At 38.1% G+C, this 25,084-nt stretch overlaps 1 protein-coding gene across 1 annotated transcript in view; it reads left to right on the forward strand.

Moving 5' to 3' along the window:
- LOC126413465 (sodium leak channel NALCN) overlaps window positions 1-25,084 on the forward strand; it is a 429,358-nt gene that overhangs the window by 79,650 nt on the left and 324,624 nt on the right. The window contains exons 5-6 of the mRNA XM_050083266.1: window positions 14,942-15,127; window positions 15,984-16,207. Coding sequence (XP_049939223.1) covers window positions 14,942-15,127; window positions 15,984-16,207 — 410 coding nt within the window. The remainder of the gene's footprint in view (window positions 1-14,941; window positions 15,128-15,983; window positions 16,208-25,084) is intronic.

Consider the following 25,084-nt stretch of genomic DNA (forward strand, 5'->3'; position numbering starts at 1 on the left):
AAAAATGTAGAGCTTTTACCATACTTACTGACTACCAATCCTCTGTACATCAGTTGTTGGTATGACTCTAGTTGTTGCAGAGAACTGGGTATAGTGTGTTCTCTAAAAATTAAAGGAAAGTCCATTTCCAGAGAACTACTAAATAATTTTTTGAAAAACATCATTAACAATCTCTTCTGTTGATTTCTCTCTAATGGAATTTATCATCACACTAGTATTGTCTGCAAAAATTACCAATTCTGCTTGTTGGATGTCAATTGGAAGGTCATTCACATATACAAGGAATAGGAGTGGACCCAGAATTGAATCTTTTGGGGCTTCCTCTCTGATTTCTTCCCAGCACTAAAATTGTCTACCTTCCACTGTTGTTTGAACTTGCCAACACAATCTTTCATGTTCTGTTTGTTAAGTATGACTCAAACCAGTTGTGTGTAAAGTCATTAGTTTCATAAAACTGAAGTTTTTCTGTGAATGTAAGATGATCTACCCAATCAAAAACTTTGGAAATATCACAGAAAACAGCAAGTGGCAATATTTTATTATCTAAGGCTTGTAATATTTAGTGGGTGAATGTGTGAATAGTATCCTCAGTTGATTAACTCTCCTGGATTCGAAACTGTGACAAGCTAAGAAAATTTTTTCTATTTAAAAGTGTGTTTCCTCTTGAGTACATTACTTTATCAGATATTTATAACGAAGATGTCAGTACTGAAATTTGCAGTATTGTTTATTTCCATTAATTTTGTCTCATGATCAGATAGTCCATCAACAGTTGTGTGCACCTTAATTGTTTCAGTCTGAAAGCTGTCTATAACTTTTGTGTATGTGTGTGTGTGTGTGTGTGTGTGTGTGTGTGTGTGTGTGTGTGTGAAACTACACAAGGCAGAATTAAGGTATTGTTTATAGCAGCTTTTGTTGGTGTAAAAAAAGTCTCTCAAATGACAAATCATAAGTGTGGAGCACATTTTAAGGAAGATTTAAATAATATTGCGTGCCAACAAGCTGGCAAATGTTCAGGAATTGAAAACAACATTTTACTAAAGTGGAGGCCTTAGGAAGTGTCACTTTCTAAGGTTATAACGAGTTTGTGTGCTCTTGCTGAAGATTGCATTGTGAACAATAGTGGTAACCTGAAGGACATCACTTACGGATAATGACATAAATAACAAGTGGTATGAAGTGTTCTTTCAAGCTTTGTTCACTAATAGTATGTTGTTCTAACCCTTCATACTCAAATATGAGGTTTGAAATTGGGCACTGGTTTTTCACAGTCTGTATATTTTTATGTTTCTCTCAGCTCTGGTGGGGGTTATATTTCCTGGAGGTGATATGGGCAAGTATGATATAATTTGTGATGGGTGTGGTATGAGCACTGAACAGGTGGTAATACAGTTGTAGCTGCCAGTGTGTCCACGCAGGATGCTGATGGTATGACCAGAGAGAGATAGGGGTGGGTTGTCAGTGGCAAGGATGTCACCATGTCGAGGCCACACATGCCAGAGGGACATTGATCTGATCAAGGAAATGGCATCTGATAAGGGGCAGTGTGATTAATGTGAGCTGTTAATCCAAACTGTGTGATTGAAAGAGGTCTGAAAGGCATTGTGTTGTGCTCAGTGTATCTGATGTGACCTGCATGGGGTGTCATAGAGTTTAGTTGATCTGTGATAGATGTGTGACAGTCATACGTCAAACCAGGAGAATGAAGCCAGTGGGATCGGTGTTGTTGTGTGAAGATCAGCAGCAGGCGGTTGCCAAGTTGCATGATGGTGAGTCATGTGGAAGAGACGAGGTGACAGCGTGATGTACAGCCAGAGGGACATACCTGATGAAACCAGGGGCAAGGCAGCCAGAGGGTGAGGCAGGACATGTTGTTATTAGATGTGAGCTTCTCTGTATGCCTGGGTGACAGTGCAGGTGCTGGATAGAGAGGAGAGTGCATGTGGTCAAATGTTAAGTAGCCATGACTGATCGATGGGACTGCGGCCAGTCTTGAGCTCCCACTCTCATTGTTATGACAGTTATCGTTCTTATGTTGTAGGAGCAACATGTTATTCATATGGAGTGCATACAATGCTGTACAGCAGTCAGTGCAGGATTTGTGAAACACCAAAAGCTCATCAGGTAATGAGGCACACTCCTTGAGTGTGCCAGCAGTGCTGTACAATTGTCTTCCTGGTGTTTGTCTTGAATGGTTGATGTACCAGGTAGGGTTGAGGGCATCGACAAAATGACATGGGCTGCAGCAACCTGTGTCAAAGGGCAGGAGCACAGCATGTTGTACAACCAGGGAGAAGTAGAAGTGGCATGAGAAGTCCACACCTAGGTCCAGTTAAATGATGTCATTAAGAGAGAATGTCCATTTGAGGGATGAGACAATGATGTTGTAGGGTCAGGGTCATGGATTAGTGCACTGTGATTACTGAGCAGGAAGCCTCATGCTGTTGCTGTGCTGTAGGTTCATCCTTTGTCAATGAGCTGTTGACTCGTGGAGGGTAGATGTCAGAAATGATGTCTGCTAAAAGGTGGTTTGTCTGACACTGTGACATATGGCTGCCAGCATTGTTGTCAACACCATAGTACATTGTCCATGATCAGTGAAATTTTCTTGATGTAACTGTTCATTAGTTGTCCATGAAGGCCATTGACCAGCGGTGGACAAATATGAATCTGAGCAGACAGAATGTTGCTGATGAGCCGTTGCTTGTTGTTTTTACAAGATGGTAACTGCAATGAGATTCCACAGTAAATCATTTGTTGCTTTCACTTGTTTGGCACTATCATTACTAAGTTGAACCACAGTACTGAAGCGCATCACTTGCGCAATTGATCACAGTAGGCAATCAAAAAATTGGTTGCGAAGCACTGAACTGTCCAGAAATGAAACCAGTGGCCTGGTGTGCACACATCGGCTACATGCAGATTGCGATGTTACAGTGTAGTATCCAGTTTTGTATGTATTTGACGTAATTCACAGTCATCACGGGTCATCAATGTGGAAGTTGTATGGCAATAATTGAGATACAATGTGGTATGGAATGATTATAATCCTTTGTTGCACACATATTTACACAATATAAGGTACATATTCTAAAATGAAGCTAAAGGAACAATTTAGCATAAACGTAAAAGAATTTGAGGCACTGAACACAACACTCAGGCTGTTGAGCGTACTGTACTACTGCACATTAAAGCTGCAAGCATAATCAATCTGTATCTCAGCCACTTTCCTGTCTTGCAGGCTAACACACTATTTAATATTGTGCAAGCAGGTCCTACACCTTTCATAATTTGTTGTAGATATTCTGCTGTTTAACTTAAATCTGTCTACTCCGCAAACTCTAAGAAGTGCATGACAGCAGTACATCCCATTGTGCACGTTATATGTGATTTCTATCATTCCACTTGCATCTGGAATGTAGGAGGAATAACGACCTACACTATGTGATCAAAAGTATCCGGACACCCCCAAAAACATATGTTTTTCATATTAGGTGCATTGTGCTGCCACCTACTGCCAGGTACTCCATATCAGCGACCTCAGTAATCATTAGACATCGCAAGAGAGCAGAATGGGGTGATCTGTGAAACTCACGGACTTCGAACATGGTCTGGTGGTTGGGTGTCAATTGGGTCATACGTCTGTACGCTAGATTTCCACACTCCTAAACATCCATAGGTTCATTGTTTCCGATGTGATAGTAAAGTGGAAATGTGAAGGGTCACTTACAGCACAAAAGCATACAGGCCGACCTTGTCTGTTGACTCATAGAGACCGCCGATTGTTGAAATGGGTCGTAATGTTTAATAGGCAGACGTCTATCCAGGAAATCCAAACTGCATCAGGATCCACTGCAAGTACTGTGACAATTGGACAGGAAGTGAGAAAACTTGGATTTCATGGTCGAACGGCTGCTCATAAGCCACACATCACACCGGTAAATGCCAAGCGATGCCTCGCTTGGTGTAAGAAGCATAAACATTGGACGATTGAACAGTGGAAAAAAGTTGTGTGAAGTGACGAATCACGGTACACAATGTGGTGATCCAATGGCAGATTGTGGGTATGGCGAATGCCTGGTGAACGTCATCTGCCAGTGTGTGTAGTGCCAACAGTAAAATTCAGATGTGGTGGTGTTACGGTGTAGTCATGTTTTTCATGGAGGGGGCTTTCACCCCTTGTTGTTCTGCATGGTACTATCACAGCACAGGCCTACATTGATGTTTTAAGCACCTTCTTGCTTCCCACTGTTGAAGAGCAATTCGGGGATGGCAACTGCATCTTTCAACACAACACGATCAAGCACCTGTTCATAATGCATGGACTATGGCAGAGTGGTTGCACGACAATACCATCCCTGTAATGGAGTGGCCTGCACAGAGTCCTAACCTGATCCCTATAGAACACCTTTGGGATGTTTTGGAATGCTGACTTTGTACCAAGCCTCACCGACCAACATCAATACCTCTCCTCAGTGCAGCACTCCATGAAGAAAGCCCATACCCCAAGAAAACATCGAGCACCTGATTGTATGTATATCTGCGACAGAGGAAGCTGTCATCAAGGCTAAGGGTGGGCCAGCACCATATTGAATTCCTGCATTGCCGATGGAAGGCACCACGAACTTTTAAGTCATTTTCAGCCAGGTGTCTGGATACTTTTGACCACATAGTGTTAATTACTCTCTGCATGCTGTAATTAGTCTTCCCATGGAGTAATATGTATAGGGCTGCAATATATTCCTAGATTCTCCTCTTAATACTGGTTATCAGAATTTTGTAAGTAGGCTTTTGTGGAGCAGTTGACATATAGCAGGTCTTGGGCTATCAGTTCATTTTTGCCAAATAATTATAGTAAACTTGAGTATGGAAAAAATTCCCAAAACTGCAGGCCTTCAATGACATTTATCAGAAATCAAAATACAAAATTTTTCAAGAGAACTAGCGAATCAAAATTGTTATTAAATGTATAGAGAGATCAATGTTAAAGCAAAATGCTCCAAATTATGAGCATTGTTTGATCTGATGTTTGAAAAGAGATTTCCAAGAGCATCCAAATCAGTATCAATGGATCACAAAAACGAATAGATAACAGCAAGTATTAAGAATTCCTCCAAAAACCTTAAGTACCCCACTTCAATGGAAAAACAGCCGTAATGATCCATAATAGTTAAATTTCTATCATAGGTACAAGAAAATTTATAGGAGGGTGCTGACTGCTGCATAAAAGTAATGTACAATACAAAATACTATACAATGCAGAGAATAAATGAAAAGCAAACAGGGATGTCATTAAAAAGGAAACAGGGAGAGATAAACAAAGATACAATAACATACTGATAAGGAAGAGGGTCAAATAACAAATATTCATCACCACTTAGAAAACTATGTGAATGTGCATATTTTCCAGTATTGCAGAGAAATTGCAACAAAAATTCTCAAAAGCAAATATAACACCTGTAAATAAGTATGTACTAAGTACAATGAAAGCACTACCAACCACATAGAATGAAATCAGTAAAACTGTACAAAATCTTTAAAATAAAAAGTTAGAGGGGTTAGATAAAGTACCAACAGGTGTGTTGAAACAAAGCAGAGTCCACAAGCTCCCTTAACAGACATAATTAAATGAACCATTCATATCAGGGAAATTTCCAGGGTATTTAAACAGGCAAATATTGTAGCCCTGCTACAGAAAGGAAATAGCCCATTTCTGCACTGTTGCTATTCTCAAAAATAATAGAATCATTAATGAAAGACAGATTACTAAATTACTTGATACAATACAGCCTTTTAAATAATCACAGTTTGGTTTACAAAGGTGTAGAAGCGCAACTTCTCCATGGCAAAATTCACAAAAGTGCTTCTTGAAGCCCTCAACAAAAATGACTATCACACACATATATTTTTAGATCTTTTGAAGGCCTTCGATACTATTGACCATAAGATTCCACTAAATAAGCTAGAAGCATTAAGAAAAAAAGAGCTGTAGCTAATGACTGGTTCTGATCATACTTAGCAGATAGGGCACAAAGAGTAGAGAGAACACTTATTTCAAAAGAGTCCAAACTTTTAATATGACACATATCAGAATCAAAATACATTAATATAGGAGTTCCTGAGAGTGGCATATTAGGACCACTACTTTCCCTGATATACATCAGTGACTTTCCCATTAGTGTTTGTCATAAGGAAAAAATTCTCTTTTTTGATGATAACAGTATTATAGTCACTGAGGAAACAAGAGAATTCCTTGCAGAGAAAGCAAATTAAACCCTCAAGGAGGCAACAAAGTGACACTGAATATAAAGGAAAAAATACCATGAATTGCAGTTTGAAAAGAGAAAATGATGGCTGTTAAATCAAATTTAGGTGACACTTCTATACACTGCATAACAAACACAAAATTTTTAGGACTGAATGTTGATTCTCGGTAAAAGTGGTGTGAATAAAGAATGTTATCAGCGTGTTATGCCCTTAGAGTCCTTTCATCAGTAACAGCCAGTATCTTGTAGTTGCATATTATTCATACAGGGCATCCAGTGAAGGAGTCCCTGATTCCAAAATCGATAAGAAATAACTCGAAAACTAAGATCAGGAGAAGTGCAACAAAATGTGTGTTTAATTTGAAGGCTGTAAGAATTTTACACAGAAGTTTTGAAATATTTGAAAAGCTGTCAACAGATAGTGCTGTACACTGTGCAGCTAGTACAGTATCAGCCTCCATAATTAAACTGTGCAAGTAATCTTTTCAATCACATCACAATCTCTTCGAAATCACTCACAGTACAGAGGTGACACAAATGAACAATGAAATTTGCCATCACATGTAGTATCAGTGGAAATGGATTCAGATGACCCACAGCTCGCCAGTTAAAGCTTGTCCAGTGTGGTGGTGTGGTTCTGGTAGACAGTGTCTTTCAGTGTGCCTCACAAAAAGTAGTCACAAGGAATCAAATCAGACAAATATTAAGGCCAGTCCGTCTCTGTGCCAGTAGTTTTTTGCTAATCCAATGCAAATAACTCCATTCCTGAAGTATCCATCAAAGAGCAAAACACCTGTTCACTGCAGTGTGGTCTGGTCTCATCTTGCATAAACCACCTGGTGTGTGGTTGATCCTTTAAGTGCTAGCAGTATGGTTATAAATTGTTCTAAACCAAAAGTAAAAAAAGGGCCAGTAATGTTCCTGATGCACACCATAGCCCAAACAGTAGCTTTGGCAGAATACAGTGGGTTTGCTTCACATAAATGGGGAATTTCAGAATTCAGAAATTGCCAGTTTTGATTATTAATGACTCCATTCAGATGGAAGTATGCTTCTTCTATGAACCAAATGCTGCAATCTTCAAATCCTTCATTATCAGTCACTGTGAGGAACTAGTTCACTAAGCCAACCCTCTGTTGCATAACTTGTACAGGTATAGCAAGGTGGCTCTGGATTTTGAATGTAAACATGTGTAGGCTCTGTCTCAGCATTTTCTGCATACTAGAATGCTTCAAACAAATCTCTGCAGCATTTCTTCAGATGGAAACTGTGGTGTCATATTCAGGAATAACCACAGTTTGCCTGAGGCCAAAAATCCCTATCAGATCATCAACCACACTCCCTGTCCATTGGAATTTGGTGAAGAGCTTGTGAATAGTTTTTGTATTGGGTCTTTTGGAACATTAAATTGTGTTTTAAAACAGTTCCTTGTTGCTGTAGGATTGGTACTCCAGTACCAGAAAAACACATTGTTTGATGGAATACATGATGTCAACTTCTTCCTTCAGTATGCTAACCACCTTTAATGTGTCAACAGTGGAACTGGTGGTTCTGAGCTATAGTGCACTATTTATAGGCACTACATATTGAGAATATAGACTGAAGCAGCAAGTGAAAATTTGTACCAAGGTCGGGAATCAAACCAGGGTCTCCTGCTTACTAGGCAGGTTCATTAGCCATTAAGCCATCTTGGCACAGTGCTTCACACAACTGCACAGATTAGCCTGGCGTGCCTCCCTCCTCGATCCAAATTCCCACTGCCATCACAGTCTGCTTTAAATTTTCGCTACTCTAAATTGCCAGGATAATCTGTATAGTTGCATGAACTGCTGTGACAAGGTGACTTAGTATCTGACACACCTGTGTAATAAACTGGAGACCCAAGTTGGATTCCCGGCCTTGGTACAAATTTTCACTTGCTGCTTAAGGCTGATACATAAAATCATAGTTGTATGAGTCCAGTAATGTCTTTGAAATTGGGTCATTTCATTTGTACTACATACTGAGATTACAGTGTCATTTGTTGGCTGCTTTTAGAATTATTTCTGTACAAAATTCTTATAGCTTTCTTAATAAACTTACCATTTGTTGTACTTGTCTGTAGACCTTAGTTTTCAAGATATTTAAATATGAAATCAGGCACTCCTTTGCTGAACACCCTGTATGCACACTCATTTCTTAGCCATGGAATTCTTTTTTGGGGAGTAAACGCACAAAATATGAATACAGTTTTCAGACTACAGAAAAGGGCCAAATGAATAATAACCAAAACTAGTAGTCGAGCTCATTTTAAAGATGTGTTCAAAACACTGGGTATGAGTATTTTAACTACAACATGTGAGTACATTTATAAATCAGTTGTACATGTCAAAAATAACATTGATAATTACTGCACAAACAGATCTGTCCATGGAACTTACATTTACCATGAAAGAGTAGATGTAAAACTCAAAACAGCACTTTCTACCAAGGAATAGAACTGTACAATAAATTGCCCAATGAGTTTAAAGAAATTAATGAAACAAAGTTATTGAAAAAGGCAGTTAAAAAGTACCTGTTAAGCAGTACGTTTTGTATGTTGAAGGATTGCTTAGATAACACAGAGTAGGTGTTGGTAAAAAATGTAACACAAGTAAATAATAATAACGATAATAAAACAATGGAAACTTCCTCTAGGGACGTCAGCAGTGTAGGTAAATAAAGATTGCTACTTACCATAAAGAAGACACATTAACTGTAAACTGACACGCAGATTAAGCCAGAACGCAACTGTCACTTGGGATGACAGCAGCAAACTGGAGGGAGGGGGGAATAGTAGTGTACATGATGGGGGAGACAGAGGAACGCTGTCTGGAACTGGAAGAGAGTGCAGGGACTAGAACACCAACAGGCACAGCATCCAGAGGTTGTAGGGCAGAGAGGTGGAGAAAAAAATACCAAAAAAGAGGAGAGCAGGGAAAGGTGAGCGAGTGCATTGGTAGAAGGTGACAAACAAAGGGGCTGGGAGACAAGATTGGGGAGAAAATGATAGGACAGAGAGGGTTAAAACTGTTGGGTCAAGGCTGTGGGAATAGTATGTTAGGATAGGTTGAGGCCAGGATGATTACAGGAGCGGAGAATGTGTTGTAAGGATAACTCCCATCTGCACGGTTCAGAAAAGCTGGTTGTGGAGAGGAGGATCCATATGAATCAGGGTTGTGAAGCAGCCACTGGATTCAAGCATGTTATGCTCAGCTGCTTATTTTGCCACAGGGTGGTCTACTTTGCTTTTTTCCATGGTTTGACATGGCCGTTCATCCTGGTGTACAGCTGGTTGGTTGTCATACAAAAATACACTCCTGGAAAATAAAAAACCAACACCATGCATTCATCGCCCCAGAAGCGGCAAATTTTATTGACACATTCTTGAGGATGTATACAACTCACGATCACACAGACAGAGCCATACGCATGTGAGTACAATCAACAGAGCATGCACAGTGTCAGCACTAATACTGTGTATGCCCTCCTTTTGCAGCAATGCAGGCTGCAATTCTCCCATAGAGATGATCTTAGATGTGCTGACTGTAGTCTTGGGCAATGGCCTGCCTTGCAATTTCCACCTGGTGCCTCAGTTAGGGTAGAGTTCAGGCTGAACATGCTGACTGCACACGATGACATTTCATCCAGTTCCAAACGTGCTTAATGGGGGACAGATCTGGGGATCATGCTGGCCAGGGTACTTGACATACACCTTCAAGAGCACATTGGGTGGCATCGGATGCATGTGGATGTGCATTTGACCTGTTGGGAAAGCACATCACCTTGTCGGTCCATGAACGGTGGCATGATGGTTGGGATGATGGTTTTAATGTACAGTGCACCATTCATTGTTCCCTCAATGATCACCAGAGGAGTACAGCCAATGTAGGATATTGCTCCCTACACCATGATGCCGGGTATTGGCTATTTATGCCTTTGTCACATACACTCCTGATTTCTGCACTCATCTGCATGACCATGTATGACTATCATTGGCACCAAGGCAGAAGTGATTCTCATCACTGAAAATGACAAGCCTCCATTCGTCCTTCCATAAACACCTATCGCGGCACCACTGGAGGTGGGCTGAACGATGTTGTGGCATGAGCAGATGATGCCCTAATGATACTTGGGGCCGTAACCATGCTTCATGGAGAAAGTTGCGAAAGGTTCTTGCTGATACCTTTGGAGCAACGGTGCCCCTAAGTTGTGAAGTGACTGTGTGGCCCAATATGGCACTGTGTAGGATGCAACAGTCTTGGCATGCAACTGTGTGTTGCCGCTGTCCACACCAAGGTCGATGGGCATGTGCACCTTCTGCTGACCACTGGCAACAACATTGATGCCTTGTGGAGAACTCACGCCCATGTGTTGCCCAATTCTGTGGTATATCCACCCAGACTCCCACAGGCCCACTATACACCCTCGTTCTAACTCCATCAATTGCCCATATGGTTCACATACACACACAGTCGGAGCATACTAACAATGTTGCAGACACAGATGGAGCTCCCTACGCCAGGGCAAACTGGTTACCATTGGCTCTGGTGGTGACCAGCCGCTGCACAGCTAACAACATCCCACAGCCAATAATATGGTTCCTGGTGTGTCTGCAGTGCTATGCATTTGGTCATTGCATGCACTGCACTTTCGCACTGTCCAGTGCAAGCATGGTGGGTCTTATTCACTTGCGTCAATGTGTTCATTTTTCATTTTCCAGGAGTGTAGAAAGCTGTGCCATGGTTGCAACAGACCTGGTAAAAATGACGACTGCTTTCACCTAATGGGCTAAGATAATCCATTGACAGGACTGAAATAGGAAGTGTGTGTGTTTGTGGGGGAGGGGATTGGGCCAGTCTAGAACCTGGATTTTCCACAGGAATATGACTTTGCAGCAATGGTTTCGGAATGGCATTGGGATGGACTTGGACATTATGGAGGTTGAGTTGGTGACGGAACACCACTTCAGGAAGGATAGGAAGGATCTTGAGAAGGATGTCCCTCATTTCAGGGTATGACAATAGGTAACCAAAGCCCTGGTGAACAATGTGGTGCAGGTGTTCCAGTCCAGGGTGGTACTAGGTGATGAAGGAGGCAGTCCTCTGTGGCCTGTTCTTGGGGGTGGTGGGAGGATTGGGGGTGTGAGAGGAAATACCATGGGAGATGTTTTTGCAGACTAGGACTGTAGAATAGAGCCTGTCTGTGAAGGCCTTGGTGAGACCCTCAACATACTGAGCAGGGGAGTTCTTCACTGAAGATACACTGTTCACAGGTGGCTAGGCTGTGTGGGAGGGATTTTTTGGTGTGAAAGGGATGACAGCTGTCAAAACACACATGCTGTTGGTGATTGGTGAGTTTAAAGTGGACAGAGGTGTGGATGGAGCAATCAGAGGGGGGAGGTCAGTGTATAGGAAGGTGACATGCTGGGTTGGAGGACAACCAGGTGAAGTGGATGGGAGAGAAGTTGTTGAACTTATGAAGGAATGAAGGTAGGATGTCTTGGCCCTGAGGCAATATCTTCATTCCTTTACAACCTCAGGAGCTTCTCTCCCATCTGCTTCACTTGGTCCTCCCCAACCAAGTGTGCCACCGTCCTAGATGTTGACCTCCTCCCCTCTGATGGCTTCCTCTGCACCTCTGTGTAAAAATAGACCACCCTGTGGCACAACATGCAGCTGAGCATAACATGCTTGATTTCAATGATTCCTTTGCTACCCAAATCATCTGGATCCTCCTCTCCACCACCAGCTTTTCTGAATTGCGCAGATGGGAGCTGTCCTAGCAACCCATTTTCTGCTCCTGTAATTATCCTGGACTCAACCTGCAGTAACATACTGTCCCCACAGCCTCCATCCAACAGTTTCCACCCCTTCTGTCCTATCATCCATTCTCATCTCCCAGCCTCTTTGTTTGCCACCCTCATCATTGCACCCACCCATCTTTCCCTGATCCTCTCGTTTTTGTTCCTTTTCTTCCCCACCTACTTGCTACACAAGCTCCTGATGCTGCACCTGTTGGCATTCTAGCAGCTGCACATAGTGCTAGACAGTGTTCCTCTGCCCCCCCCCCCCCCCCCCCACCTCCATACACTACTATCTCTACCCCTACCCCTTGATAATGAAACATACATCATTTTGCACAATACTTTCACATTGTATTTTTTCCCCATCTTCCCCCCTCCCCCTTTCCCTTTGGGAAAATCTTACTCTCGAACCTATGCAGTATATAATACTAACACTTTGACACTTTGTCTTCGTTTGGTGCTCAACATCTTACTCATTACTGAGAGGTGCTGACTCAGTTTTTCAGTCTACGAAATGGGAAGTTATGGTACACAGAATGGAAACAAAACATTGTTGCTATGGTTCTGACATCAGCTGACAGTATATTTAATCTTACAATTTGAAACATTGAGTGTAGAGTGTATGTAGTGTGTGCAGTGACAGGGAGCGGAAAATGAATGAACAATATAGCAGTAGTCTTTACATTGTTAATAACTTATTTGAAAAACAGTATTGTACTCTAGGGATGAGATAGCACTGTTTTAAACAGACTGGCCTTGTATTCAGAAGGTTGGAGGCTCCAGTCTTCATCCGGCCATCCTGATTTAGGTTTTCTGTGGTTTCCCTAAATTAATTCAGACAAATGCCAGAATGGTTCCTACTAACAAATGCCAAAATGGTTCCTACTATAAGGCCGTAGCCAGCTACCTGCCCGATCCTTCTGAAATTAGACCTGTACCTATGTAAATGCCTTTTTAGTTTAATTACGTTATTTTTGTTGTTTTCAAATTGCAATACCAAGACATGTCCAGTATCCTTGTAAAAATGATCTACAGATGAATAAAACTGCTGCTGCCATTACTACTACTGCTGCTACTACTACTACTACTACTACTACTACTGTCTGTAAGTATTAGGCACTTCAGGTTTTTCAACATTTCTGTGACTCTTCCATGGGCCAAAAAAACTTTTTGCACCGCCCACCTTTATATGTGTTCAGTGTCCCCTTTTAGTCTTATTTGGTACGAGTTCCACACACCTGAACAATATTCTAGGCTGAGTCACTCAGCAGTTTTGTAACCAATCTGCTTTGTAGACTGATTGTATTTTCCCAGACCAAAGTCTGCCACCTGCTTTATCTACAACTGAACCTACAAGATTGTTCCATTTCATATTCACATATATTGGTATATCCAGATCATAGTTACCTGCAGGGATAGTAATCTGGAGTACAGAGTTTTTATTCATTATAGAATTTTCATACACTTCTAGAAGTGATTTCCTATGATTCCTCTAAAACTCTCATTAGCCAGTTCTAGCATTACGTGGCTGATTGCAGTGACACATTTCGAAACTGACCAACTCATTACATAAAAAATGCAGTTTTAGAGCCTTACCCCCCCCCCTCCCCCTGCCCTTTAAATAAATTTCTTTAGAGACACAAGTATTTGCATGAGTTGACTGTAATCATGGTATATTGGATTCTGTGTTTTGTGAATTGCAGTTTCACATTTCTGAACATTTAAAGCACATTGCCAAGCTTTGGTATTATTTGAAATGTTATCAGCTTTTGACAATATAATTTTTCAGCTTTTACCAGGTAATACATTACTATAGATAACTGCATCAACTGCAAAAAGCCTGAGGTTGCTGTTAGTATTGTCGGCCAAATCATTAATGTACAACATGAAAAGCAGGGGTCGTAACACACTTCGTGACCCTTCATCCAAGAGTCAGTGCTGTTATAAATCCTGAATCCAGTCACAAATTTCAGTATCAATAAGAAATAAAGTTACTGACTTAAAGGCTGTTTCTATGATGGGCATATATACCAGTGTCACAAAAAATGCAGTGATTGATTGACAATCTAGTATTTAGAATAGCCATAGTGATTGCTTATGAGTGAAACATGTCATTATATCACAGTCTAAGTTATGCTATATTTTCATTAACTGACATAGCTAGACTGGTTTTAGTCCATAGAAATTGGTGAGGCTTTGTGTACATGTTTGACAACACTGGGAGCGTCTGCACCAGGATATGAGTTACAGCATGATACTTCACTTTATCAGGGAATGGCACCATCCCCCCCCCCCCCCTCTCTCTCTCTCTCTCTCTCTCTCTCTCTCTCTCTCTCTCTCTCTCTCTCTCTCTAGCGGCATGCTATAGTACTACAGCACAGGGTTTTGATGTATACCAAGACTGCAGACATGCATCTGGAAACAAATAAACAAACAAACAAAATTTCAAGTTGATAAGTGAGACTTCATGCTACCCTTTATACACTGCTCAAGAGTTAAAACATTGCAGTCTCTTTCTTCATTAATTAACAAGTATTTTATGACTGTGAAGGTTTGATGATGAACTTATGTGGAAGAACTGCTAAGTAATAGATCCACTACTAAGTTAATAACATAGCCACTTAATTGTGAAATTATAACATTTTGTTGTTACACTTCCTGTTTTAATATTTGCTTATGTGTCAGCACAGAGACTGTAAACATTTGTTGATGTATTATTTTTTCCCTGCTTAACTACTGTAACAGCTTATTAATGTTTCTATATTGCAGATATCTTTCTTAATTTTAAGGTGTTTTACGGTTTGTTGGTTATTTCATACTAATATGTGCATTTCTTCACTTTATTTTACAGCTTTGGGTTAGAAGGCTAATGAGGTTTTGTGCCTTATTAAGCCTTTTATCGGTCAGTTTGAACACTCCAAAAACATTTGAAAAGCATCCACCCCTTCAGTATGTGACCTTTTGCTGTGACCTCTTTGTAACTTTTTTGTTTACTGCAGAAATGATTGCCAAAATGCATATCCGAGGTATACTAAAGGTTAGTGGTATTGAAAACTTGCTTACTCAGTAGAACTGTGTTGTACATCATACTATAAGATCCATTTGTGCTGTATCTGTCAGTTAATCTACTTGCATCACATTGTATCTTGTCATTTGGCCCTATTCTGTAATGGAAATCCTCCCTTATAATAAGGTATTTGTTTCTGTGTTTTGTGTGTGCATGCATCTTTTACAAAAATTGCTTGTGCGCAGTTAGAGAAGTAACAGCAATATGTAATTTTTGGTATATTGTTTTCTGATACAAAAACTGGTGCTGAAAATAGAAAAGCATCACCACAAATTTTATTCTCTGTAGAAATACTGACATAATTTGAATGCATGTGTCTTGGACATATGTCAAAACTAAATTTAAGAGTTTCTCAACTCCTCATAAACTACTTTAGTAATATATATAATGTTATTTATTTTGTGTCAGCACTTGGTGTTGACATGACATATATTTATTACCATATAGGAGGAAGTGTAATCTGCTATGCAAAATAAGCTCGATAAAACATAATTTATTACTTTATATTGTTGTGTTTGCAGTTCTTGAAAAAGTGCAATCCCAAATAACTATAGCTTTTTACACAATTAAAGAAAAATGTTATTAAATCATAATATCTTAATTTGTCAATAAATTTAGTGAAACTGTAAGTTGAACAGTGTAACATTCACCATACAATTGTTTCATAAGTAGCTGGCTTTCTTTTCTAAACAAGCAAAAGCAGAATAAAGTGCACTGATTTTCATTATGAAATAATTGTGCTTTTCTTTTGTATATTAATGTGCTATAAATCTTTGTCCGTGATGTCTTTGTGTTTTACTAAACTATTCTTTTCTTTCATTTAAAGGGTGAAGTTCCATACCTGAAGGACCATTGGTGTCAATTTGATGCCAGTATGGTATTCTTCCTCTGGGTGTCAGTAATTTTGCAAATGTTTGAGATGATAGGAATAGTGCCAAGATTCAGTTACCTTTCCATTCTGCGTGCACCGAGACCTCTAATTATGATTCGTTTCATCAGAGTGTTTTTGAAATTTTCTATGCCAAAATCAAGAATAAACCAAATATTCAAGTAAGTCTTTTCAGTTTGAGTCTCCTGGCATGTATATAACAGAATAAACCAAATATTCAAGTAAGTCTTTTCAGTTTGAGTCTCCTGGCATGTATATAACAGATGAACAGTTAATTACTTTTGTAGGAATGTATACTACCCATGCACTCTCAGAAGAGTCTCAAGGCATTGGCTGTAGGGAGTAGCTGAATCGGTAGCAATCAAACAGTATTTATTGCTTTTTCATTGTTGCTAACATTACCTAACAGAGAAAACCGTGTTCAGGGCATCTGATTCTGTAAAACAATAAGTGCTATGTGGAGTTAATGATCACTGAAGTGTTGTGTTATAACTGAATTTAAACTAACTCAATTATTGATATGTTGAACTCATTAAACATATTGTGTCTGCAAGCTGAAGTTGGAAGCAACCGTAAAGCATTCAATTCTGGGTGAAGTATTATTATTTTTATTCATTCAGTACTTCCATTGGCCAGCTCATCTAAAGTGTTCATTGAGTGCTCATATAGTCATTAATTTGTCACCTGCAATTGTTGTTCAATTATGGGTGCTTCTCAGTTAGAAAAAATATGTTGTAACAATTGTTATGCCATAAAACAAATACATACAGAACTACCTTATACACTATGTGATCAAAACTATCCAGACACCTCCAAAACATATGTTTTTCATATTAGGTGCGTTGTGCTGCCACCTACTGCCAGGTACTCCATGTCAGCAACCTCAGTAGTCATTAGACATTGTGAGAGAGCAGAATAGGGCACTCTGTGGAACTCACGGACTTCAAACATGGTCAGGTGATAGGGTGTCACTTGTGTCATATGTCTGTACATGAATTTTCACACTCCCATCCCTAGGTCCACTGTTTCTGAGGTGTTAGTGAAGGGACACGTACAGGCCAACCTCATCTGTTGACTGACTGAGACTGCCGACAGTTAAAGAAGGTCGTAATGTGTGATAGGCCTACATCTATCCAGACCATCACACAGGAATTCCAAACTGCATCAGGAGCCACTGCAAATACTACGACAGCTAGGTGGCAGGTGAAAAACTTTGATTTCGTGGTCGAGCCACTGCTCATAAGTCACACATCACGACGGTTAACGCCAAACAACGCCTCGCATTTTATAAGGAGCATAAACACTGGACAACTGAACAGTGGAAAAACATTGTGTGGAGTGACAAATCACAGTACACAGTACACATTGTGATGATCTGATAGCAGGGTGTGGGTTTGGCGAATGCCCGGTGAACATCATCTGCCAGCAAGTGTAGTGCCAACAGTAAAATTCGGAGGCGGTTGTGTTGTGGTGGGGTCAACTTTTTCGTGAAGGGTCCTTATTGTTTTGCATGGCACTATCACAGCACAGGCCTACATAGATGTTTTAAGCAACTTCTTGATTGCCACTGTTGAAGAGCAATTTGGGGATGGCAGTTGCATCTTTCAACATGATCAAGCACCTGTTCATAATGCATGGCCTGTGGCGGAGCGATTACACAAGAATAACATCCCTGTAATGGACTGGCCTGCACAGAGTCCTGACCTGAATCCTATAGAAGACCTCTGGGATCTTTTGGAACGCTGACTTTGTGCCAGGCCTCACCAACTGACATCAATATCTCTCCTCTGTGCAGCACTCCTTGAAGAATAGGCTGCCATTCTACATCTACATCTACATCCATACTCCACAAGCCACCTGACGGTGTGTGGCGGAGGGTACCTTGAGTACCTCTATCGGTTCTCCCTTCTAGTCCAGTCTCGTATTGTTTGTGGAAAGAAGGATTGTCGGTATGCTTCTGTGTGGGCTCTAATCTGTCTGATTTTATCCTCATGGTCTCTGTGCGAGATATATGTAGGAGGGAGCAATATATTGCTTGACTCTTCAGCGAGGGTATGTTCTCGAAACTTTAACAAAAGCCCATACCCAGCTACTGAGCGTCTCTCCTGCAGAGTCTTCCACTGGAGTTTATCTATCATCTCCGTAACGCTTTCGTGATTACTAAATGATCCTGTAATGAAGCGTGCTGCTCTCCGTTGGATCTTCTCTATCTCTTCTATCAACCCTATCTGGTATGGATCCCACACTGCTGAGCAGTATTCAAGCAGTGGGCGAACAAGTGTACTGTAACCTACTTCCTTTCTTTACGGATTGAATTTCCTTAGGATTCTTCCAATGAATCTCAGTCTGGCATCTGCTTTACCAACGATCAACTTTATATGATCATTCCATTTTAAATCACTCCTAATGCGTAATCCCAGATAATTTATGGAATTAACTGCTTCCGGTTGTTGACCTGCTATTTTGTAGCTAAATGATAAGGGAACTATCTTTCTATGTATTCGCAGCACATTACACTTGTCTACATTGAGATTCAATTGCCATTGCCTGCACCATGCGTCAATTCACTGCAGGTCCTCCTGCATTTCAGTACAATTTTCCATCGTTACAACCTCTCGATACACCACAGCATCATCTGCTAAAAGCCTCAGTGAACTTCCGATGTCATCCACAAGGTCATTTATGTATATTGTGAATAGCAACAGTCCTATGACACTCCCCTGTGGCACACCTGAAATCACTCTTACTTCGGAAGACTTCTCTCCATTGAGAATGACATGCTGCGTTCTGTTATCTAGGAACTCTTCAATCCAATCACACAATTGGTCTGATAGTCCATATTTTCGTACTTTGTTCATCAAACGACTGTGGGGAACTGTATCGAACGCCTTGCGGAAGTCAAGAAACACGGCATCTACCTGTGAACCCATGTCTATGGCCCTCTGAGTCTCATGGACAAATAGCGTGAGCTGGGTTTCACGCGACCATCTTTTTCGAAACCTATGCTGATTCCTACAGAGTAGATTTCTAGTCTCCAGAAAAGTCATTATACTCGAACATAATACGTGTTCCAAAATTCTACTGATAGATGTTAGAGATATAGGTCTATAGTTCTGCACATCTGTTTGACGTCCCTTCTTGAAAAGGGGGTGACCTGTGCCCTTTTCCAATCCTTTGGAACATTACACTCTTCTAGAGACCTACGGTACACCGCTGCAAGAAGGGGGCAAGTTCTTTCGCGTACTCTGTGTAAAATCGAACTGGTATCCCATCAGGTCCAGTGGCCTTTCCTCTTTTGAGCGATTTTAATTGTTTCTCTATCCCTCTGTCATCTATTTTGATATCTACCATTTTGTCATCTGTGCGACAATCTAGACAAATTTTGGTAAACATTTTTGGAATACAGTGATCAATTAATTGTTATATTTAGATTAAAGTTCAGTCTTGATCACGTTATGTCTGTTTTAATGAGTAACCGGTTTCGGTTTTTTCTATAAAACCATCATCAGACCTGTGAATAAATTTTAAGAAATACTAGATACCAATCTTTAAATGAATGAAAAAGTCTAATGATGTCAAAAATTTTTTTTTATTTTTTTTATTTTTAACAAAATAAAATAAAATTAGTTATACCCATTGGCTCCCTTGGGTTGGTAGGTGGAGCTCTCCTTGCTGCTGTGCAGTCAACTGATGGTTATGAGTGCTGAGCACGAGCTTAAATATGCAGAGGCTCCGCCTACTTCCTGTCACACTACTTCATAACTGCCAATCAGCGTTCATAATATGACGCCATCGTCAAAGTATAAAAGTAGGAAATACACTAATAACATAAAATTGATTCATTTAAATATCTGATTAACAGATAATAGTTGTCTCTACAACTTATTTATATTTTGGATAAAAACAGTGAATTACGATGTGTGATAGCTGTGCCCTCTATGGACAACCTTAATATTATTACAGTGCCAGTTACATCAAAGATGTAAAATCCTTGGTGTTGTGGTATATATCGATTATACCAAGTCGCCTACATCACAATTGCATCTTTGTTGGATGCTGCAGAATCGTCTTGTTTTAACTGTAGTTTTTATGGCAATGTTCTTTATAGCATTAAGTTAGCAGCCAATAGTACGTTCCACATTATGTATATCTGAATAACTGATGAGACTGCTGATGCAGCATATTTTACATACATTGCTTTTGCCATGGGTATAACTAATCTTATATTTTTTAAAAACAAAAGAGTAGATGCTTTTATTATAAAATTTCGTCAAAAAGGTCGTAATAATATTTTTCGCGAAAATCTAATTGTTCATTGAGCAGCATTGATGATTTGGTTTTCAAATGAGCATATATCTCGATTTCTTCTAGGATATTCATAAGTAAGCCTTTATTTGCATAATGAAGAACTTGTAAATTCTGTTGTACTGTCCCCTCAGCATGATTATTGAATGTTATATGATGACCAAAAACAGACTTTGTTCGTGAGGTACCTGACATATGTTCTTTGTACCTTACTGCAAAATTTCGACCTGTTTGGCCGATATATATTTTCTCACAGTCTCTACATTGGATCTTGTACACTCCTGATCTGGTAGATTTTCCATTATCTTTATTTACGGTATGTCTTAATTTTTGTTGTAAAGTATTGTCAGTTGTAAATGCTATTGTTATTCCAGAATTTTTGAATAAGTTAGTGATTCTATCTGATATGTTTCCCATATATGTCATCTTCATATATTTTGGATTACTTATTAGTGGAGTACTTTGTGATTGTTGTACTTTATTAAAAATGATAGCTACCTGTCGTGTGTCGAAAGAGTTGGTTTTTGCAATTTGTTTTAAGATGGTCATTTCCTTTTTGATCTCATTAGCTTCTAGTGGTAATATTAGTATTCGGTGTATCATAGACTTAAAAAATGCTTTTTTATACTTGTCAGGATAACATGATGTAGCATTAATAATAACATCAGTGGTTGTAGGTTTCCTGTATATGGTGAATGAATGTTTCCCGTTGTTATTAGTTATAGTGAGATCTAGGTAGTTAATAGATTTTTGAGTTTCATGCTCAACTGTAAATTGTAACTTCGGATGCATAGAGTTTAATTTTATAGCAAGTTTCTCAATTTCGTCTTTTGAACCATTATAAAGTAATAATGTCTCGTCTACATATCGCTTGTAATATATGATTTTATTTGCGATATCAAGGATATTTTTCAGGAATTGCGTCTCAATGTGGTTTACGAAAATGTCTGCTACTGTCCCAGCCAAAGAATTTCCCATTGCTAAGCCATCTTTCTGACAATAGATTTTAGTATTAAACGAGAAATAATTGTAATCTAAAGTGCATTCAAGTAGTTCTATAAGTTCGATTATTTCGTCTTTAGTCATATTTTTGTATTGTATTAAGTTATCCCTAATTATATTAATCGTCTCAGTAATTGGTATATTTGTATATAAATTTTTAATATCTAATGAGGCGAAATGTGCACTAGTTGGAATGTCTATATTGTGGATTTGTTGTGTTAGTTCATAAATGTTTTTGATACTGAAGTTGCTGTCATATGTATATAATGCTTTCAAAATTTTATAAAGTTTCATATTTAGTTTATATGAAGGACTACTTCTGTAGTTGACAATAGGTCGTATAGATTTCTCTTTTTTATGCAGTTTAATCTGTGATCTTAATTTAGGTATTTGGGGATTCATATTTTTCATCATATTTTTCTCCTCAGGGGTCAAGAGGTGATTATTTTCATCGACTAGTTTTTTAATCTTTAATTGGAACTTTGGAGTGGGGTCTTTAGTTACTTCAACGATCCCATTTTCATTAAAAAATGAGAGTGTTTTAAATATATAATCATCTTCTTTAATAATTACAAGGGTATTTCCTTTATCGGCCTTTACCACAATTGCTTTCTCTGCTAGTAGTTTATTATTGATATTTTTAAGTGTTTTATCTTCAGTTTTTCTATGTAGTTTATTTTTCTCTTTTAAAATTAAGTCCTTCGTTTTTAGGGCTATCTTACATGCTTCAGGTTTATTTATTTTCGATATTTTGCTTGTTGCTATAACATCAGCAATTATGTGTTTAACGTTGGTATTATTTAGTGGGGGAGTTAAGTTATATTTTAAGCCTTTGTCAAGTAGTGACATTTCGGACTTTGTGAACTGAATATCTGTAAGATTCATTGTCCTTGGATAAAATTGATGTATATGGTTGACCTTTTCTGAAAGCTTATTTTGTTGTTTAGCTATGAGTAAATCAATTTTTCTCTGATGTCTTTGGGTAATCGCTTTCCGTAAAAAGTCTATTTTCTCATCAATGCTGCTTAGTAAAATAGAAAAAATCAAAGGTGAGAGTTCATTACTTAGCAATAAATGCAGACTATACATTTCGACATTTAAAAAATCTTTTATCTTAAAAGCTTCTCTAATTTCAGATTTAATCCATAAAATACTACTCTTTTGTTGTACATATGTTACATTACTAGATTTGGATTGAATATTGATTTTAGCATATTTTGGTATGATATGTTCCATGAGGCAAGTTTTATTAAATTTAATTTTCATACCAAGTTTCATAATTTTGGTTCTAATATTTCTAAACCTTTTGTAATTTCCAATTGCCTGTCTAGACAAACTTTGCACAATTTTGGTAAACATTTTTGGAATACAGTGATCAATTAATTGTTATATTTAGATTAAAGTTCAGTCTTGATCACGTTATGTCTGTTTTAATGAGTAACCGGTTTCGGTTTTTTCTATAAAACCATCATCAGACCTGTGAATAAATTTTAAGAAATACTAGATACCAATCTTTAAATGAATGAAAAAGTCTAATGATGTTACAATTTTTAACAAAATAAAACAGACATAACGTGATCAAGACTGAACTTTAATCTAAATATAACAATTAATTGATCACTGTATTCCAAAAATGTTTACCAAAATTGTGCAAAGTTTGTCTAGACAGGCAATTGGAAATTACAAAAGGTTTAGAAATATTAGAACCAAAATTATGAAACTTGGTATGAAAATTAAATTTAATAAAACTTGCCTCATGGAACATATCATACCAAAATATGCTAAAATCAATATTCAATCCAAATCTAGTAATGTAACATATGTACAACAAAAGAGTAGTATTTTATGGATTAAATCTGAAATTAGAGAAGCTTTTAAGATAAGAGATTTTTTAAATGTCGAAATGTATAGTCTGCATTTATTGCTAAGTAATGAACTCTCACCTTTGATTTTTTCTATTTTACTAAGCAGCATTGATGAGAAAATAGACTTTTTACGGAAAGCGATTACCCAAAGACATCAGAGAAAAATTGATTTACTCATAGCTAAACAACAAAATAAGCTTTCAGAAAAGATCAACCATATACATCAATTTTATCCAAGGACAATGAATCTTACAGATATTCAGTTCACAAAGTCCGAAATGTCACTACTTGACAAAGGCTTAAAATATAACTTAACTCCCCCACTAAATAATACCAACGTTAAACACATAATTGCTGATGTTATAGCAACAAGCAAAATATCGAAAATAAATAAACCTGAAGCATGTAAGATAGCCCTAAAAACGAAGGACTTAATTTTAAAAGAGAAAAATAAATTACATAGAAAAACTGAAGATAAAACACTTAAAAATATCAATAATAAACTACTAGCAGAGAAAGCAATTGTGGTAAAGGCCGATAAAGGAAATACCCTTGTAATTATTAAAGAAGATGATTATATATTTAAAACACTCTCATTTTTTAATGAAAATGGGATCGTTGAAGTAACTAAAGACCCCACTCCAAAGTTCCAATTAAAGATTAAAAAACTAGTCGATGAAAATAATCACCTCTTGACCCCTGAGGAGAAAAATATGATGAAAAATATGAATCCCCAAATACCTAAATTAAGATCACAGGTTAAACTGCATAAAAAAGAGAAATCTATACGACCTATTGTCAACTACAGAAGTAGTCCTTCATATAAACTAAATATGAAACTTTATAAAATTTTGAAAGCATTATATACATATGACAGCAACTTAAGTATCAAAAACATTTATGAACTAACACAACAAATCCACAATATAGACATTCCAACTAGTGCACATTTCGCCTCATTAGATATTAAAAATTTATATACAAATATACCAATTACTGAGACGATTAATATAATTAGGGATAACTTAATACAATACAAAAATATGACTAAAGATGAAATAATCGAACTTATAGAACTACTTGAATGCACTTTAGATTACAATTATTTCTCGTTTAATACTAATATCTATTGTCAGAAAGATGGCTTAGCAATGGGAAATTCTTTGGCTGGGACAGTAGCAGACATTTTCGTAAACCACATTGAGACGCAATTCCTGAAAAATAACCCTGATATCGCAAATAAAATCATATATTACAAGCGATATGTAGACGAGACATTATTACTTTATAATGGTTCAAAAGACGAAATTGAGAAACTTGCTATAAAATTAAACTCTATGCATCCGAAGTTACAATTTACAGTTGAGCATGAAACTCAAAAATCTATTAACTACCTAGATCTCACTATAACTAATAACAACGGGAAACATTTATTCACCATATGCAGGAAACCTACAACCACTGATGTTATTATTAATGCTACATCATGTCATCCTGACAAGTATAAAAAAGCATTTTTTAAGTCTATGATACACCGAATACTAAAATTACCACTAGAAGCTAATGAGATCAAAAAGGAAATGACCATCTTAAAACAAATTGCAAAAACCAACTCTTTCGACACACGACAGGTAGCTATCATTTTTAATAAAGTACAACAATCACAAAGTACTCCACTAATAAGTAATCCAAAATATATGAAGATGACATATATGGGAAACATATCAGATAGAATCACTAACTTATTCAAAAATTCTGGAATAACAATAGCATTTACAACTGACAATACTTTACAACAAAAATTAAGACATACCATAAATAAAGATAATGGAAAATCTACCAGATCAGGAGTGTACAAGATCGAAT

This window comes from Schistocerca serialis, chromosome 1, assembly GCF_023864345.2.
Source record: "Schistocerca serialis cubense isolate TAMUIC-IGC-003099 chromosome 1, iqSchSeri2.2, whole genome shotgun sequence".
NCBI lineage: Eukaryota > Metazoa > Arthropoda > Insecta > Orthoptera > Acrididae > Schistocerca > Schistocerca serialis.